General features: G+C 44.4%; 1 protein-coding gene across 1 annotated transcript in view; it reads left to right on the top strand.

Annotated features, from left to right (window-relative positions):
* The window catches only part of GAK (cyclin G associated kinase), a 150,560-nt gene that overhangs the window by 3,911 nt on the left and 128,124 nt on the right, over positions 1 to 18,525 (top strand). Inside the window, exons 3-7 of the mRNA XM_068108230.2 lie at positions 4,508 to 4,567; positions 7,677 to 7,791; positions 7,987 to 8,129; positions 11,788 to 11,913; positions 12,025 to 12,114. Coding sequence (XP_067964331.2) covers positions 4,508 to 4,567; positions 7,677 to 7,791; positions 7,987 to 8,129; positions 11,788 to 11,913; positions 12,025 to 12,114 — 534 coding nt within the window. The remainder of the gene's footprint in view (positions 1 to 4,507; positions 4,568 to 7,676; positions 7,792 to 7,986; positions 8,130 to 11,787; positions 11,914 to 12,024; positions 12,115 to 18,525) is intronic.

Here is an 18,525-nt window from a genome sequence, read left to right as displayed (position 1 = left end):
ATAAAATGTGAAAAAGTGTCTGTGCGTAACATGACGTCAACCTATCCTGGAATGTTTGAGCTAACAGTTTAACATCTTGTAACTGAAAGTTGCAGTTCTGTTTTACAGGGACAAGGATGATTATTAGGTACTTTTGAGTGTCTTGCTACCCGTCAAGTTGTGTGGGAGATGCAAATTTCTATGTAAATGTGTATAGTGTAGTGCTGCTCCAGGTGGGAGGGGGTATTACATGTCCTCACCCTATACAGTACAATATTGCTGTCCCACGTATTCCAGTGCAGAGGTATTTTGAATTGTATGTTTGAACAAGCCTAGCAATCAAAAAATACGTATGAAACGCACAAAACGTAGGAAAAGAACTGCACTCGGTGGGAAGAATACCTCCGCCAGGCTGAACAGTTTGTTTTGTATCCCACTGATAGGTCGGATCTGGATTCGGACCTGAACCAAAATCTAATCGGTTTTATCTCGTCACCTAACCAACTCTTCCACCAAGTTTAGTCATAATTCGTCCATAACTTTTGGAAATATCATGCTACATATAGTTTTTGACCCTGTCACTCAATGGAAGAATCGCTTAAAAAAAAAAACATTGTATCCAGATCCGTATTCGGATCTTCACCGAAATCGAATTGATTTGTCTTTGTCACACAAACAACTTGTCCATCAAGTTCCGTCCGAATCCGTCCACAACGTTTTGAGATATTGTGCTATATATCAGTTTTAGCCCCATCTCTCAATGGTGAAGAATCACTTTTAAAATTATCTGACCTGGAACCAGATTAAAATTTTCACCAAAACTGAATCAATTCTTCCTTGTCACACACCCAACCTGTCCACCAAGTTTTGACCGAATCCGGCCACAACGTTTTGAGATATCGTGCTACATATAGTTGTTTTTTTTTTGCCCCATCTCATTGGTGAAAAATCACTTTAAAATTCTCAGATCCGGATCCTCACCAAAATTTTATCATTTCGTCTGTCATATACCCAGTGTCTCCACCAAATTTCATCGGAATCTGTCCACAACGTTTTGACATATGCTGTTCACAAACATACAGACAAACGGACAGGGGAGAGGGGCTTGTGAAAGAGTTTGTTGTCAGCGAATGCATATTGGACTGGGATTCTATTGAATTTGGCTTGCTGATTATATCATTACTGAGGCCTGGTTAAGCCTTGGATGCAATGCCTCTGCGCATTTGGGCAGGCATTTGTCATTTGGCTCGGGGTGCCGGAGATAACCCGCTTCTTCATTGCGAAGAACACCATGGGCTCTTTAATGTCTACCAACTAATGATAGCAGACGGGACGCCAAGTTTAACGTCGATCTGAGGGATGGCGCGCACGATGATCTGTCACCTACCTGCGAAACATCAGTGTTGTAGTTTATCGCTGGGCCAAGATTTAAAGCCAACAACCCAGGCTAAGTCAAATCTAGGGTCTGGACTATCCCACCAGCACTGTGAAAGAGGTGCATATTTAAATAAAGTTAGGATTGGATTTGGACAAGCATATATATATATATATATCTATATATATATTTTTGTATACTGAATCGAGGCTCATGAAAGAGCTAACATTTATTTCACAAACAAATCAACCAGACAAACAAAATATATAAAAAGAGGGAGCGGAAGACAAGATGCGGAGAGATGGGGAGAGAAGGGGAAGCACACAAACACAACATTTGAGAGCAGGGAGATGTGTGGGAGGGAGAGGGCTTGGGGGGAGGAGGCGTGGGAATGGGGGGGGGGGGGGAGGGTGGGAGAAGTATAAAACGCAAGGACACCAAGGACTTCCAGGACAGAAGTTGGTATTTCAAAAAAGTGGATTTGGGGTGAAATTAGCAGGGGTAGAAAAGATCATGGTTTTGGATGGGGGAAGATAAGAGATGGTGGTGAACAGCTGTTTTAAAGACCTGGAGGGTGGAGTGGGATTGAAGAGAGTGAGGGAGTTTGTTCCAAAGGTGGGAGAAAAGAGGAATGAAGGAGTGAAGGTGAGCAGAGAGTCTTGATTTTGGCAGTTTAACCAGAAGAGGGTTGCAGGCAGATCTTGTGCGACCTGTAGGAATATTTGGGGGACAGAGCCCAGAGAGAGCTGGGGAGGCAAGGCCAGAGAGGAGTCGGTAGAAGACTGAAAGACCACCAACCTGCCTGCGGTGAGTGAGTGAAAGGCCCTTGGAGTTAGCTTCATCGCGGAGATTCCAATGATTCTGAACGCTTTGGTTTCAACAGCGTGAAGACGAGCTAGGTGTGAGGCAGGAGCACCAGCCCAGAGAGGAGAGCAGTATTCCATTGAGCTGCGGATGAAAGCCTTGTATGTGGTGAGGAGCTCAGGTGTGCCAAGGAAGGACCGAGCACGACGGAGGATGCCCAGTCGGCGACTGGCTTTGGAGGCCAGATTTGAAATGTGGTTTTCCCAGGAAAGATCATGGCAGATAGTGAGACCCAAAAGCTTGAGTGACAGAACTTCTTGGAGAGGATTATTCAGAAAGTGGATGGGAGGGTTGTCCAGTCGGTCTTTTCGGATAGACATCGTAAGAGTGTGAGATTTGTCAGGATTGAAAGACATGTTCCACTTGTTTGCCCAGTCTGTGATTTTGTCCAGGTCTGCAGAGAGTGAGGAGGCTGCAGACTGCCGATCTGAGGGATGAGGAATGGAGCGGCAGAGAGTGGAGTCATCAGCAAAGAGATAGAGAGGATTTTCAAGAGAGTCAGAGAGATCATTTATGAAGACCAGAAAAAGCACAGGGCCCAGAACACTGCCTTGGGGAACTCCAGCCTGAACAGGAAGAGGAGATGAGAGAAAACCATTCAGGGCCACACGTTGACTACGACTAGAGAGGAAGTCCGCCAGCCATGCGTGGAGATTTCCATGGATACCAAAGGAGGAGAGTTTGAGCAGAGCGGGGTGCCAGACCGTATCGAAGGCATGTGATATGTCAAGGGAGACAGCTCTAATTTCCTGCTTGGCATTGAGGAACTCCATCCATTGTTGAGAAAGCAGAAGCAGCATGTCCAGAGTAGAGTGACCAGGTCTGAAACCAAATTGATGATCAGAGATCAAGCCATTGGAGAAGAGGAAAGATTTCATATCTGAAGCAATGATGGATTCCATGACTTTGCTGATAATTGGGAGAAGGCTCATTGGTCTGTAGTTGCTGGGATCTGTTTTTGCACCTTTTTTGTGCAAAGCGGTAATGTTGGCTGATTTCCAAGCAGATGGCAGATGACCTTGAGCAAAAGAGAGGGTGAAGAGAACAGAGAGAGGGAGTGAAAGAGCAGAAGAACAGGATTTTAGGACCCGTGGGCTGATGCCGTCAGGTCCAGTTGCAGAATCTGAGTCAAGTGTTGACAGAAACTTTTTCACCTTGTCAGGAGGAAAGGACACAGAGTCCAGGAGCAGCTGGGTACGACTGGGTACGGTGGTTACAGAGAGGGATGGGTTTGGGACACAAGATTTAGAGGCAAACACAGAGTTGAGGCATTCAGCTTTTTCATGTGCGGAGTCAGCCATGTAGCCGTTTGAGGTGAGGGAGGGGATCGAGGGGGAACAGACACCAGAAACAGATTTGACCAGACGCCACCAGGATTTGGAAGAGGGAGACAGATAAGAGAGTTCGGTCTTGAGAACGGAGAGATATTGTTTTCTGGCTCTCCTGAGGGTGGACACACACTTGTTTTGGGCTTTGTGAAAGGAAATGAGATTTCCTTCCGTTGGATTTGCTTTCCAGGAGACGAAAGCAAGTTGTTTCTGGGCAACAGCCTCACCACAAGATTCCGTGTACCATGGACGGGAGGAAGGGTATGACAACTGAAGACGAGATGGGATAAATCTGTGCATGAGAGAGAGCAATTTACTTTGGAAGAATTCCCAGGATGAGTTGATGTCAGAGGCGGTAGAGATGGGAGACCAGTCCAGATGATTGATGGCTGCTTGAAGACCGTGCCAGTTGGCCTGAGTGAAATGCCAGACTCGTCGACGCTGAGGAGGCTCTCTGAGAATGGTCATATTGCAGCAGATCGAATACTTTTCTGGTGAAAGAAATTGAAATGACACACCCTATTGCTTCTGAATTTTCCCATCCTTCTGCATTCGATCTGTGCTTTTTTGTCAACTCCCTTATTTGTTCTTTAACCCTCCAAACCAGGAGGTTTCATGTTACTGACCTGAGTGCACTTTGTAATAATTATCTTTCATCATTGCATGTAAATCAGGTCCAAGCCTTAATTAACACATAATAACCCTAGAAACTACATCACAAATGTTGTTCGATGCCATTCTTTGATTTCCATTGTTTTCTCTTAAATCCAGGGAAAAGCTGGGACTAATTTGACAATTTTGCACACTTGATCACACACCTTGTGTTGAAAACCTAAGAGGATTCAGGTGAAGATGTTAATGAAATAATGTTTCTTGCAGGAGAAGAGAAAGTGTGCCTTATCTGTGGTGCATTGTATTATTTGTTTTGTTTAACAAATTAATTTTTTTAACCTTCTGGCAGCGATTACTCTCTGATGATGAGGAGAAGAGCAAGACGATAATGCAAGAGGTTTGCCTCATGGTATCCTTTTTGGTTGCAATCTCCACATTTGAATGCACAAATTGCCAAATTACCAATTGTCATGATTGAGAAAAGTAAGTGGTAAAGAAAGAAAAACGTTCATCGATTATCTCTGCACTTTAATGCATTCTTGAAAGGGGAAATGCGGAGCATTGTGTCGCAGTGGAATATGCATACATTGTGTTTGGAGTATGTGATGAAAATTAAACTTGTAATTTTGTCCTTGTGCTCCTATCTCTGCTCTTTCAGGAGTACTGGCCCTGAGTCACCTCGTGCTTTCAATCATACCCACTCCGGATCTCTTCCACACTCACTAACCCACCCCCAATAATTTTTTCTTCTCCCTCTTCCATTTCTTCCACTTAAATACTCGTTTGCAATGTTCTCGACTTTTTTTTAAATTGCCTGTTCCCTGTTTTACCCTCTGTTATTCTGTAAGCCTGTTGCCCTATGCCATTTAAATGTTTATCTATCTATAATAATAAATGAATGTGTCAGTCAGTCTGTCTGTCAGTGTGTCTCCTCCATAACTCCAAAACCATGAAACCCAGTAGCTTGAAACTTTGCATGCATACTAAGGGAACTAACTCCAAGGGAGTGCATGAGTGAAAACTGGGTATTTGGGTAAGGTTAAACAACCCTTTTGAAGATAATTAATGGATTTATCCAATTAAAACCAATAAAGGCTTACCCTTGGTCAGTTGACGTTCACCTCACGGGATTTAATCCACCATTTTATTTCGGCCTCCTCAAAAAGCATTGGCGATTTTTCTACAATGATATCTCGCTGATTAATTAAAGTATATAATTGAAATATGTCTTCAGATTTGACGATCGGAGCTGGTGGACTAAATAACTGTTGAAATCTGGAGCAAAATGTGAGAAATGTAAGAATTAACTGATTCTTATAATTGAGCATATTTACGGATTTGCTCTAAGAAAGCAAGGCTGTGATCCCTCCTTCTCCATATTACAAATTGCCAAAACATGAAACATAACTTTTTATACTGTTCAGATATTATAATCAAATACAGAAAAGATTGCCAACAGTGTAACGTCATTGAGTGCAATGAAAATAATAAGTACGATAAAGTGCTCATCATCGAATGCCTGATCTTCGCTATATACATCGCTAATTGTCTGCCAAGCCAGCCATTCCTTATCAAACATTTCTTTGGAGTGCTTGCTTGAGTGCTTAAGCCACTTGGCGAGCACTTTACAAGCTGCTTGGTAATTGCTGCATACTCCTCTAAGCTCCCAAGGTTAATCGTGACAAAACTTTATAGGATCACTTTTGTACCACGATACACCTTACTTGGGGTTTTTCATTCTCACAATCATTTTCTCACAATTAATAACTTACAAATGAGCCACCACCTATCATGGGAAGGAAGAGGGATGGGAGTCTGGAGGGATGGAAGGGGGTGGGAAGAAGCACGGGAGGGTGTTGGAGGAGGGAATGTGGCATTGCCCGGCAATGCCGGGTACCTTAGCTAGTATTAAAATAAATTCTGCTAATCATATTTTCATGATGCTTTGAGTAATATTTGAATTGGCTTGTTTTTAATTTTTTGCTCCTGGATTTCAACTTGCTGTTGTTCAAGTCTGTTGGTGACACATTGGTCATGTTACTGACCTGATTGTACTTTGGAATAATTATTATCTTTCATCATTGCATGTAAACCAGGTTCAAGCCTTAATGAATATATATTGACTTAAAAGGTTGTGGGGATGTATGGAGGAAATACTAGGATAGATGCATGGGATGTTCAAATTGTTCTACAAGTAAGATGCTCACAATCGCCCTTGATGCACCGTTGTTTCTTCTTCTTCTTCATCATCTTTCGTATGCAACACATGGCTGTAGGTAGCATCATTTGCTGGGTTGTGCTGCTGAGCTCTGCTGTGATGCAGTTCCCCCTGTAGGTTAGAGCAGGAATTTGTAATTTGTTCAGGGTACCAGCGATAGCTCACCTACTCCTCGTGGCATTGGGATTTTTTTAAATGTCCACTAATGCTGGCAGACTGGAATCTCAGTATAACATCCATCCAAGGGACAGCGCGCACACACAGGTGAATTGACCGCCCTGCATGTGAAACACCAGAATGACAGTTTATAGCTGGGTTGAGATTCAAACCCAGGCTGTACAGTGTGGACGGAGCTTTACAAGCTGCTTGGTAATTCCACTGAAGTGGAAGTGACCAAGTGTCGTGTTTCACATGCAGTGCGATTTTTCACATAGCAATGTTATTTCATTTTTCAGTGTACAAGTACACGTTTATGATTTGTAAGAAAACATGCCATTTTGGAAGGCCCTTCGTACTTCCGTACACTTTTCCCTCCATTTCCTTCCTCTTCTTTTTTTCTTCTTTTTTTTTTCTACCACATTGCGGTGTACCTGCTAAAGGCCTGAATACTTTTTTTTTTGAACAAAGATGAAAAATTTTATAAATGAGTTGTCTATGTGTAAAATCTATTTTAATAGACGTTTCATACTTATTAACTTATTAGCAGGGTCAAAAAGAAACACAACCGAGCTGTGATGTACGATATACGAATGGGTTGTGTTAGTTTTTGAACACCTTGTACTTGTATATTTAAAAAATGAAGAATGTTGGGATACCTTGGACGAACATGTGCTTCTTGTTTGTATAACCTTTTGAATGCCGCAAATTCCGCCTGTATATCCTGGGTGATGTGTTGAAGCAAATATTTAACAGGAATAAATTTTGAATTGTACAAATGTGTTTCCTGATTCATTTTCCAGTCATACATATAGTGACTTTGTTGTAAACTCTGCAGTCAATAAGGTGAACCATCATCATCCCAGTTGTCGCACAACAGTGTGAACAGAGTTGTGACTCCACAGTTCGAGTTCCTCATTCCGTTAGTGAAAAATGACCGGCATTTCTAGTTCAGATCACCAAATGGTAAACAACTGAATTATGTTCTGCTTTGGTGTAGATGCTTTGTCGCAAATCATGACTCGTCGGGAGCGTGGGTTTAACAGTTCGTGGGAAGGGACATGAGGTTAACTGCCCACTGAATAGATCTCAGGTTTGCTTTCCACATCACCGATTTGCCCCGTCCCTTAACACCACATCTCAGCGTCGGCTGTCCGGCCATGCAAATATCGTGCAGTTCGTGTCTGCAGCTTCTGTCGGAAAGGAGGACTCGGACACTGGCAAGGCAGAATTCCTCATCCTTACTGAACTTTGCCAGGGTGTGTTTACTGCAACATTTGGGAATGCTGGATGATGTGGGTGGTACAGTCGTTTTGTGTAACGTCTCGCATTATTTTCAATGTGAAAAATCGATTTCTGACTCCTGACTTGCTTTAGATTTGATGTTTGCCATGAGCACTTATACTTTATCTAATGTGGCTCCTCCTCCTCTTCCGTTGTTTTACCCACTACAGGCCAACTTGTCGAAGCTCTGAAGCAAGCAGAGAGTCGTGGACCTTTGCCCAGTGACACAGTACTAAAAATATTTTATCAAACCTGCCGAGCAGTGCAACATCTTCATCGACAGAATCCTCCCATCACCCACCGTGATCTCAAAGTATTTACACAAAACTGTCGGCCTTCATTATTGTTGGAACAATTCCTAATGGTGGATTGCTTCAATTCGGATAGATGGAGTTTGTATACGGGAAAAAAGCATTATATTGTAATGTAGCGAAACCTTTGGAGTTGTTGCTCACATGCAATTTCCAATGAAAAAAATTCACAAGGACTAATTCAACTTTGTCATTGCCTCATTCATAAGAGTTAAATGTTCTGCTTCAAATGTTATTATTATTATTTAATGACTCCAAAATATGTATGCTTTCCTGATCATTGTGAATATGGAGTTGTTCCCCATTTTGTCATTTATTTTTATACACTTGCACACCAAAGCACGCGTTATGAATCGGCATTCTGCATTTATTTATTTTTGAGGATGTTGGTTCTTTCCTGTAGGCGTTTACTCCAAGGCTACCGTAAAGATTTCAGTTTGGTCGTGAGTGCACATACAAGCTGGGGGATTGTTTATGGTTGGACAACAGGTTGTTAGTTTCACATGAGTGTCGTGCTGTACAATATGTCTTTTTCCTCAAAATCCCTTTATGGAGGATGAGGCTGGCTGTGACTTGAGTTGCTGCTTTGCTCTGTCCAAAACACTCCTCCACTGGAACCGATCATCCACCAGCCATCTCTCTCCACTCCATCCACCTCCACCTTTCTCAGATCTCTTTTCACATGTTCCTCCCATCTCAACCACAGTCTACCCCTTGATATCCATCCTACCTTGTTGTTGTTAATGTTCCCTCCATTACCGAAGGTGAACGGACGTTATGTTTTCGCATCTCTCTGTCTGTGAGACGAAATCTGTGAGATGGATTCAGACGAAATTTGGTGGACAGGTTCGATCTTTGACAAGGATGAATTGATTAGATTTTGGTGAATATCCAGATCCTATAAGTTTTAGTGATTATTCACCATTGAAAGATGGGACCAAAAACGATGGACTGTATAGAATAATATTTCAAAAAGTTGTAGATAGATTATGACAAAACTCGGTGGACGAGTTGGTTAGGTGACGAGAACAAGCCGATTAGATTTTGGTTCAGGTCCAAATCCAGATCCGGCCCATCAGTGGGATACAAAACATAAACTGTTCAGCCAGATGGAAGTATGCACTTTACTGAGTGTAGTTCTAGTTGTTATTGTTGTTTTTTCACATAGCACATAGTCTCGTGGAGGAGCTAGAACATAGAGCGGATCAGGATGTAACAGCGCAAAAAGAGAGGGAAGAGTTGGGGAGGGGGGGGGGGGGGGGGGAGGGATAACAGCACCAGTGTTAGGGACAAAATTGAGCGAGAATTTGAGAAGTATGGGAAGCGGAGAAGAATAAGAGCAAAGGAAGGTCACGGGGTGAACACGATGGATGCAGCTACAACTCTCAATCACTGAGGCATGTGGAAACCTGCAGAGAGGTGTGTTGGGAAGGGTCATTGGTTGTAGATGGGGTGTGACCTGAGATGGTGGTGAACAGCTGTCTTGAAGCCTTGGAGGGAAGAATGGGATTGAAGAGGATGTGGAAGTTGGTTCCACAAGCAGGGAAAAAAAAGGAACGAATGAGTGGAAGTGACCAGTGATTGTGGGTTTAAGGGGTTTCACCAGGAGAGGGTTACTGACAGACTGCGTATGCCCTGCAGAAACCTGAAAAGGGGGAGAGGGCTGGGGAATTTGGACAGCACGGAAAGGGCAGAAGGTGCAAGACCAGAATGAAGCTGTAGAAGACAGAGACCATCGACATTTCTGCGTTGTGAAAGTGATTGGCCCAGAGACTCTCAACACATTTGCTCTCTTTGGAAGTTTATCTTCCTCCATCCGCACTAGGGAAATGGTGCACTGCCCATTTCAGCTGGTTCTTTACCAATCCTTCCGTCCGGTTAATCTGCACACCGTCCTATCCATCCTCTTCACTTCAGCAATCCTGCCCCATTTGTTCCCACAGACAATCCATGGATTTAAACATAATCTCCTCGTGTTTATATACAATATGCATTTGAGACGAGGGAGGGAGTGAAGGAAATGGGCAATGCAATTGATATGTTCTGTTGGGTGTACGTACCACCATTGTCTTGAGTATTCAAATTAGTTGAGAGGCGGAGATTAAGTAAGAAGCAGGTTTGTCATAAATTCATCAATAAGGCAATTCGAACCTCGAGTGTGATTATTATCATTATTATTTTGTAACATTTTTGGATTACCAAAAATGAGCTTGGATTTATTACCAAAGAAAAGTAACGTGGCATGATTTTGAGGTAATCTTTAATGTGAATTTGACATCCCGATGAACTTCGGACAACACTGAACTAAAATGTTGAGACATTTAATCAGTTATTTCTCATTTACAATTGGCACACGTCGGTCTGAATGGAGACAGGTGGAGTGTCACACCGATTACTCTACTTAGCTCCGATTGTTTATGCCTTTCCTATTTGTCTTGATGACCTTGTTATCACGTAAATTTGTGGTGCAATTTGTTTAAACTTAGATACTTCCTAGCTATGCAAGTGTGTATGCTGAGCTGAGAAAGTCGGTGATTGTGCAGAAAAAGGCCCATCTAGATATGTACATGAAGGGAGGAGAAGTGGACGCAGTTCACTGATGAATAGATGCTGATGAATGGACGAAGGAGGAAGGGGGGCGGGGGCAGTAAATGAGTTTTCAGGGGTTAAAAAATTGTTATTTTAATTTTTTGTGTCCACCATGTGTATGGCTTCTAATTTTTGCAAAATGGTTATTTATTGGGTTATTTCTCCAAAATAACCTCATAGAGTGGGTCCCAGTGTCCGGCCCTCTGTCCGTATGGATGTCCGTTAACATATGACTAAAGCATCTCAGAAACTACCCGACCGATTTGGACCAAATTTGGTACGATGCATCCGGACAGCAAGGTCTCATGGGGTTGTGCTCCCCGTTTGGATGCACCACCTATAGCAGAATTCATGGGGGGTTTGTACCGAATATTGGTGTTTCATTCAAAAATATTTTTCTCAGAAACCACCAGACAGATCCAGACCAAACTCGTCATGAGGCATCGGGGGCTTGCTCTAACCTTAAGTTGTGCTCTCTATGGCTGAATCTCCCCTGGAAAGGGAGCCATGGGCTTCCTTTCATGGAGATGGAAGGAATTTGATGGAGAGGTTGGGTGTGTGATAAGGATGAAATCATGAGATTTTGATTCTTCACCATTGAGAGATACGGCCAAAAACTATATATAACAACATACCAAAAAAAAGTTGTGGGTGAGTTATGCCAAAACTTGGTGGGTGACTTGGGAAGGTGACAAGAACAAGCCGATTAGATTTTGGTTCGGTTCCGGATCCAGATCTGGCCTATCAGTGGGATACAAAACGTAAACTGTTCATCCTGGCAGAGGTATGCGCTCTACTGAGTGCCGTACTAGGTTGTTAAATTGAATGAGTTGATTGTGTCTGTTATATCTATGGTGTAGGAGTCCAGGCTGTCTGTTCATGTGTGTATTATGCTTGGAAACTTGAATTTTTCAGACATTTCGCCTGGATTTGGGCTATGTCATATGACATCGCAAATGGTACTTTCTTGCCTTGTCAAGATGGTGAATATCAAACTGTTTTTTGTTTTTTGTTTTTTTGTGTAGTTCTTTTTTTCTAATGGCATTTCTTATTTTCCTGCATTATCAACAGATTGAGAACCTCCTGTTGAGTTGTCAAGCAACCATCAAGCTTTGCGATTTTGGCAGCGCCACCACAGCACGTCACTCCCCAAACTACAGCTGGTCCGCAGCACGGCGAGCGACTGTGGAAGAGGAGGTCTGCCGCAAAATTTTAGCTTTCTTTTCTGCTCCACATCTTTCTTTAAAGTACAGGTTTTGCTTTGTCTTTATAGCTGCCAGCACAGTTTCCCTGCATCTTTTGCCGTAGATTGCCCGCAACACGACTCCCATTTATCGTGCGCCCGAAGTTCTGGATCTTTACTCTAACCTGCCCATCACCGAGAAACAAGATGTCTGGGTAAGACAGTGACCAGCCCTTATTATTCTCACCCCAAAGGAGATGCAAGACAATGTCCTTGTCCGTATGTGTATCTGCCTCAATACCTTTTCACTTTTAAAATGGTTTTCTCTACAACCACTTGTCCAATCAATGCGAAACTTTATAAATAGGAGGGCCTCCACATCGAGAATATTTTATTGCTAATTCCGGCATCATAGGTCACATGGTATGGCAGCCATATTGGTTTAAAGGAAAAACTCTGCACAATGAAAAAAATTGAAACTTGGTATATGTCATCAACTCCCCATGCAGTATATAAGGTGATAACGATGACATCATTGGTGCAGTGGTATTCCAGCCGTAATTGGTTGAATTGAAATCCTTGTCTGAAAAATCTTAAACTTCATATATCTGATCTATGACCCGATGTGAGTGAAGAATTAAATTTATGATGTTCATAAACCATGCCATGAAACTATGACATAATAAGGTGCATGGATGATGCACCCCCAAATATGATGGTGATGATGCACACAGGCACCCCCAAATATGGGCCATAATAGTAGTGTGCCATGATTTTAGCGTTTTCAGTTAACGATGGTATTTTTGTTCAGAATGAATGCGTGAGGCGAGACTATGTACCCTTAGTGCTGTTCTAGTTGAGGATCCCGGGTCTGTCGACGTACTAAGGGGGGGTGGAGTCCCCGGTTCCCCTCAGACACCGGTTCCACAGCCACAGGCCGCCGGCCGCGACGAAACTCGGGGTCGACGGGGCCAATCTCCCTATCACGGGTCGAAGGGTTATTGGTCACGACCCGAATACCTTGCGAGACAATGTGGCCGGGAAGACTGGGGATTGAACCTTCGCGTTCCCACACCTTCGCACGGTGTGGGTCGCGGCGTTATCCTGCATGATATACGGACCTAATCGAGCAATCAAATTTGGTTCAAACGATGCTGGGTCAATGGGTTAATATAAAGGACGCACACACGCAGGTTGAAAGGAAATTAAATGTACACGTTTTATATACAAAAAGCACAGATAAAGGACGAGAAGCAGACTTTACAATTGTTACCTATCTAAATCCCAACATAGGCGCCTGTTACACTCACACATACACAGGTAATGAATCACACTGATTAAACTCGTACCGGGGACGTGCAGACGCTCTCTCTGGTCTGGCAGTTCCCGCGCGTGGCGCACGGTTCGATCCGGCACACAGCACGAAGGAGGATGTTCCGCCGCTTGAAGGTCAGGTCAGCACGGATGACGAACCAGCTTGAGGACGAAGGAGAAGCGCAGCACGTTAGAACCAGCAGGTAGGACAGCCAGCTTGAAGGACGAACGAGGAGAGAGAGCTCGAATGACGATGGGCACAGGCCTTTATTGGGTGGAATGTCCTTCTGGAAGGTTCCACGGCCTCCCATTGGTCGAGGTTGGTCATGTGCGGTCATTCAGCCCTGCCTCCCTCTGGAATGTTCCACGACCTCTCATTGGAAGGTTTTATGCCCCGCCTATCACTGTCGCCGTTGATCACGTGGACTGTTCTTTTAGCCACGCCTCCCTGCACATGAAAACAACGTCTTCTTTCACCAATACGAGGGGGTTGGAATCCTGCCTAACTCAACTCATATCTGCTTTAATTACTACACAATGGGAAGGGAGCTAATCTTTACATTTAATAAGAAATAACTGACTACTGCAGGCTACATGTTGCCGTGGAATTAATGAGAGGGGGTGTTCTTTATTGCAAAACCATAACTATATATATATATATTGTTACTGATCGCGGTTTAGATGTTACTTTGCCGAGCGAAGGCTCCGCGACCGAACAGTTACTCCCCGATTAGAACCCAAACGTTGGCCGGATCGCACCGCAGCTATTCAATAGGGAAAAGACAAAGGCGACACGGATGTGAAGAAGAAGAAGAAGAAGACAAAAAGGTTGGAAATACTACTAAATTTATTCCTACTATTTACATGCTCAAAGTAACCAAGGAGAAGGAAAGATAATAAAATAATATACAGAAGGATCAGAGACACAGTGCAATTATTAACTTATACAAGCTTAATTAATACCCAGGGACAAGACAAACAGAACAAACTCACGTACACAAGAAGGATGGAATGGCAGGAATGAATGCTGGAAGGAGGAATGGGAAGGTTCAGCTGGGGCAGATGGTTCGGGCTTGATCCCGCACGGGACGTCGGCTGGACCTCGACGGCCACCGATGCCACCGCTATCTGGTCCCCGCGGGGTAACGGGTTGAAGCTGCCTGGTGGAGTCAACGCTGCTTGTGGAGCCAAAGCTGCTTCTCTGGCTCACCTCAGGGCGCGTCTGCCGTCTCTGGCGCAACTGCTGGTAATTGACCTGGCACCTTCTCTCTCTTGGCCCTGGTGTCTCCTCACCATCGACAACTCAACGCAACCAACGCAACCACTGACCACTCGACGCCACCACTTCTCACCACCGACTTCTTACCAACGCAACCACTGACCCTCCTCTGACGACTAACTCACTTGCTTCTTGCGTGCGCGCCTTTTATAGCGCCTCCGGCGATTAAGCCGCCGGCCTTTTGGACACGCCCATCGGGGTGCTCACCTCGGCCCTGGTTGGTCGCGCGACCCTCTGGCTCCCCCCTTGATGACGACGGGCGGGCACGCCTTTCTTCTCCGATTCGAGCACATGTTCAATGGCGGTTATTGGAGGGGAGGTAATTGAGAATCGAGGCCCGGCAATGACGGAAGGGGGTGTAAAAGGAAATGGAGATTTTGGGGATGGGAAGGAAAGGGGATCTATTCTCTTTCACTGGTGCAATGGAGTACTTCAATTAATGGGAGACACAGCCTTACTCTAAAACACAGAATAAGAGATAACTATTAAACAGGGGTATTCTATTATTTGGCTGATGTGTATGCTTGTGGACTAATTATGGGATGCCCTTTCACCTTTACACAGCTCCGGAGGTAGGGGGGCGCAGAATAAACAATAATAATAATAATAATAATAATACAGCACACAATAAAAAAAAATACAGTCCTCATCTCCGCAACAATATATATATATATATATATATATATATATATATATATATATATATATATATATATATATATATATATATATATATATATATATATATATATATATATATATATACATATAATCGTTAGATTAAATAAGACTCGGACGTCTTCCGTTGAACTTGGGGCTGACTCAGAAGAAGACCTTTGTTGGTCGAAAGCTTGTCGACAATTAAAGATCGACGTCCTGAAGCTACGTCCGCGTCTTATTTAATCTAACGATTATTTATTCAATACAAATGAGACGCCCTGCTCGTACTTTGGAGTTTCTACTATTTCTTACAGTTATATATATATATATATATATATATATATATATATATATATATATATATATATATATATATATATATACATACATACATACATATACCTTTAGGTTAATACCGCGGATGGATCTAAACGGATCTAATTGGGGGCGACGACCGAACACGGATTTGAGTATAAAACGCGGGAGGAAGAAGGGAAATGGAAGGCTGCGGCAAAAGCACTTACCTGGAGCGTGCCGACCGCGGCTTCGATCCTTCAGGGAATTAATGAACCGAACTCGACAAACACAAGATTTCAAATGTACAAAAATAAAGATTTATTAAACGGAACCCGAAACAATGAACGTGACGGTAATCAAATAAACTAAATCCTATACTGGGATCCCACACACCAGACTCAACAACAGACACAGGAACGAATTGAAGGAAAAGAATTGTCTCGTCGTGTAAAATGGTGCGTGCGGCCATATCTGTCCCTCGTCTTGTCTTGTCTGCCGTCCAACATGGCTCCGTTCGGCCCCGATGCACCCACGAGGTCCCTCGCTCCAGCACCACAGCACCGAGCACGGCTCCAAGCACCACGCAGATGGCGAGCCAACGCCCGCGAGGTCCGTACACCACTCCAAGCTTCAGAAGCACCGATGGCACACGACAGCCAGGGAAGGACGTGCTGCAAGAGAAGCTGCGCAAGCAAGAACCGCCGGACATGCAAGACGAACTGCTGGATCTCCAAGAGTCAAACAAGAAGAGAGCGAATGATGTCCAAGCACCAAGAGAGCAAATGGCGTTCGGGGCGCCCTTAAATAACCTCCCCGGTGACATCAGCCTTGGCGCGCCACCCAATCAGCGCCTTCCACCGGACCTTCCAGCTTCGCGCCTCTCGTGCTCGTTGGCTGGAGGTCCGCGCCTACCGTGCTGCCCATCACTCGTTCCCTGTAGCGTGGTCATAGCGCATGGCACTCAATGTGGCTCGGCCTGTCGGAGGTGTATCTGGCGGCGGCCATCATCGGCGGTGTCCTGGCTTGGTTTCCTTTTGCCTGTTCTCTTTCGAAGTCCTTGTCAGGGAAGGGAATTATTTAATGTTGCGCTAGGGACCTAACTAAGTGTCTACAGGTGTGCATTGCCATAAGGGACAAAGGTTTGATGACCAAGTGTGACACACAGGGGCTGTTATCTTTAATCCCTACTCTATCTAACACACAAACATCCTGGTATGTCCACAGGTATACTTCTTAACCGACAAACCGCCTAAACACACAGAACTTATTGCAGGTAGATTCCCTATCACGACAGTCGGATACCTACCCACACAGATACATCTGGCTCTAGATATTGCTTTACCCCCAGACATAACAATATATATACATATATATTGTTACGGTTTTTAGAACCTTCACATGTAAATTTAGTAGTAAATTCCCTTATAAATGACCCCTGTGTACATGTCCCCTTAATTGGCTGTTAATTAAAGATTGCACCTTGGTTAGTCCACGAGCAACACGTAGGACACTTTAGGATCGCCATAGTTGTGTTATTAGTATGTGTTTCAGGTAAGGCTGTGTTTCCAATAGTTGACTCTAAGTTGCATCAATCAAATAAGATAGTTCCCCTTTCAATTATCCCCAATCATCTCCTCTCTGCAAGGTGCCAGTAACAATTGGGCTGTTTCGTTGGCATTACATCGCCCCAGACTCCATTACGCACAAGGTCATCTCGGAGAGAGGGGGAGGGAGGAGCCGCCAGAGCACGGGCGTGGCACCACCTCATCGTCAAAGGTGTAGTCAGAGAGCCCTTAACGACCAACCAGGGCTCGGTGGGCATGGCTTGATAGGGCGTGGCACGAAACGTCTGGAGAGTTCGAGAGGGTTCCAAGGGCGTGGTTATAAAACCCTTGGTGCGAGGCCCCCCCACGAGAGACGCGGGAGGAGGTGCAAGAGACGCATGAGAAGGGAGCACGAGATAAGTGTTGGAGATGCATGAGAAAGGAGCGCTGGAGAGAGACGCGCTGACGATCGGGTTCCTGCTGAACAAAGAGCGAGGGCGTGCCAGTGGGCCACCAACGGCGTGCCGCGATTCCCGAACCTCCCTGCCCACCAGTTCTGTGGACTGTCTGCCCTTCTCATCCTTCCCGCCATTCCTGACTGAAAACCCCATTAGTGTACGTGAGTTTGTTCTGTTTGTCTTGTCCCTGGGTATAAGTAAGAGTGTTTAAGAATTGCCCTGTGTATCTTCTTCTTCTTCGCCCTGGAAATTACTTTCGTTCCCTTCTTCTTTGGTTTTTGTTTTTGTATAATAGTTAATAAATCCTTGTTCCTTCTTATTCTCTGGCTTCTTTCTCATCCGATCGCTTTAGTGATTTCCCCATTGAGTACCTATGGCGCGATTTCGGCCGAACCGCTTACAATCGGGTTTAGTCTTTTGTTAACGGCCCGCGTCGCGGCTCGCTTCGCTCGGCGCAATCCACCTATTACGCTGCGGCTCGGGCGGGAGTATTTCCTCGCGTACCGGAAGGCGCTGGTACTTAGATCATAGGAAGGATTGGCCTACTACCCTATTCAGCACTGACTGGGCATGACGTCATACCCCCAGGACCGGTCGGACGGCCAGCTTAACAAGACGAGGGGATTAAACCCCCCCTTGCTAACGGGAGTGCCGTCCCCCGGATCCATAACGATATTAATATTTAATGTGTTGACAGGTTTAGCCTCTGCCAAAGCAGTGGTTACACTGGATGGTTTGATTTTGCATTTGCAGGGGTAGTTCAGGGGAGGGAATTTTTTGTAATTTATTCAGGATGCCAGTGATAACTCACCTACTCATCATAAAAGACACCGTGGGATATTCTATGTTCACCAACTAAAACTGGCAGACGGAATATCTGGCGTGACATCCATCCTAGGGATGATTGACTTTCTAAATGCAACACCCTGCCTGTGAAGCTTCAATCCCTTTCACTTTTGCTCCAAGGAAGAGTAAAGCCCGAAACATCAGCTTCACTTTTATTCACGGCAGACCAATGACCATTTAAGGTATTTTATTTCTTCTGTTTTGACTTATTTTGCCGCTCATGCATTT

Source organism: Myxine glutinosa, chromosome 2 (assembly GCF_964187855.1).
Source record: "Myxine glutinosa chromosome 2, kmMyxGlut1.1, whole genome shotgun sequence".
Classification (NCBI taxonomy): Eukaryota; Metazoa; Chordata; class Myxini; order Myxiniformes; family Myxinidae; genus Myxine; species Myxine glutinosa.
Note: the sequence above shows the minus strand (reverse complement) of the source record. Positions and strands in the feature narration are given on the sequence as shown.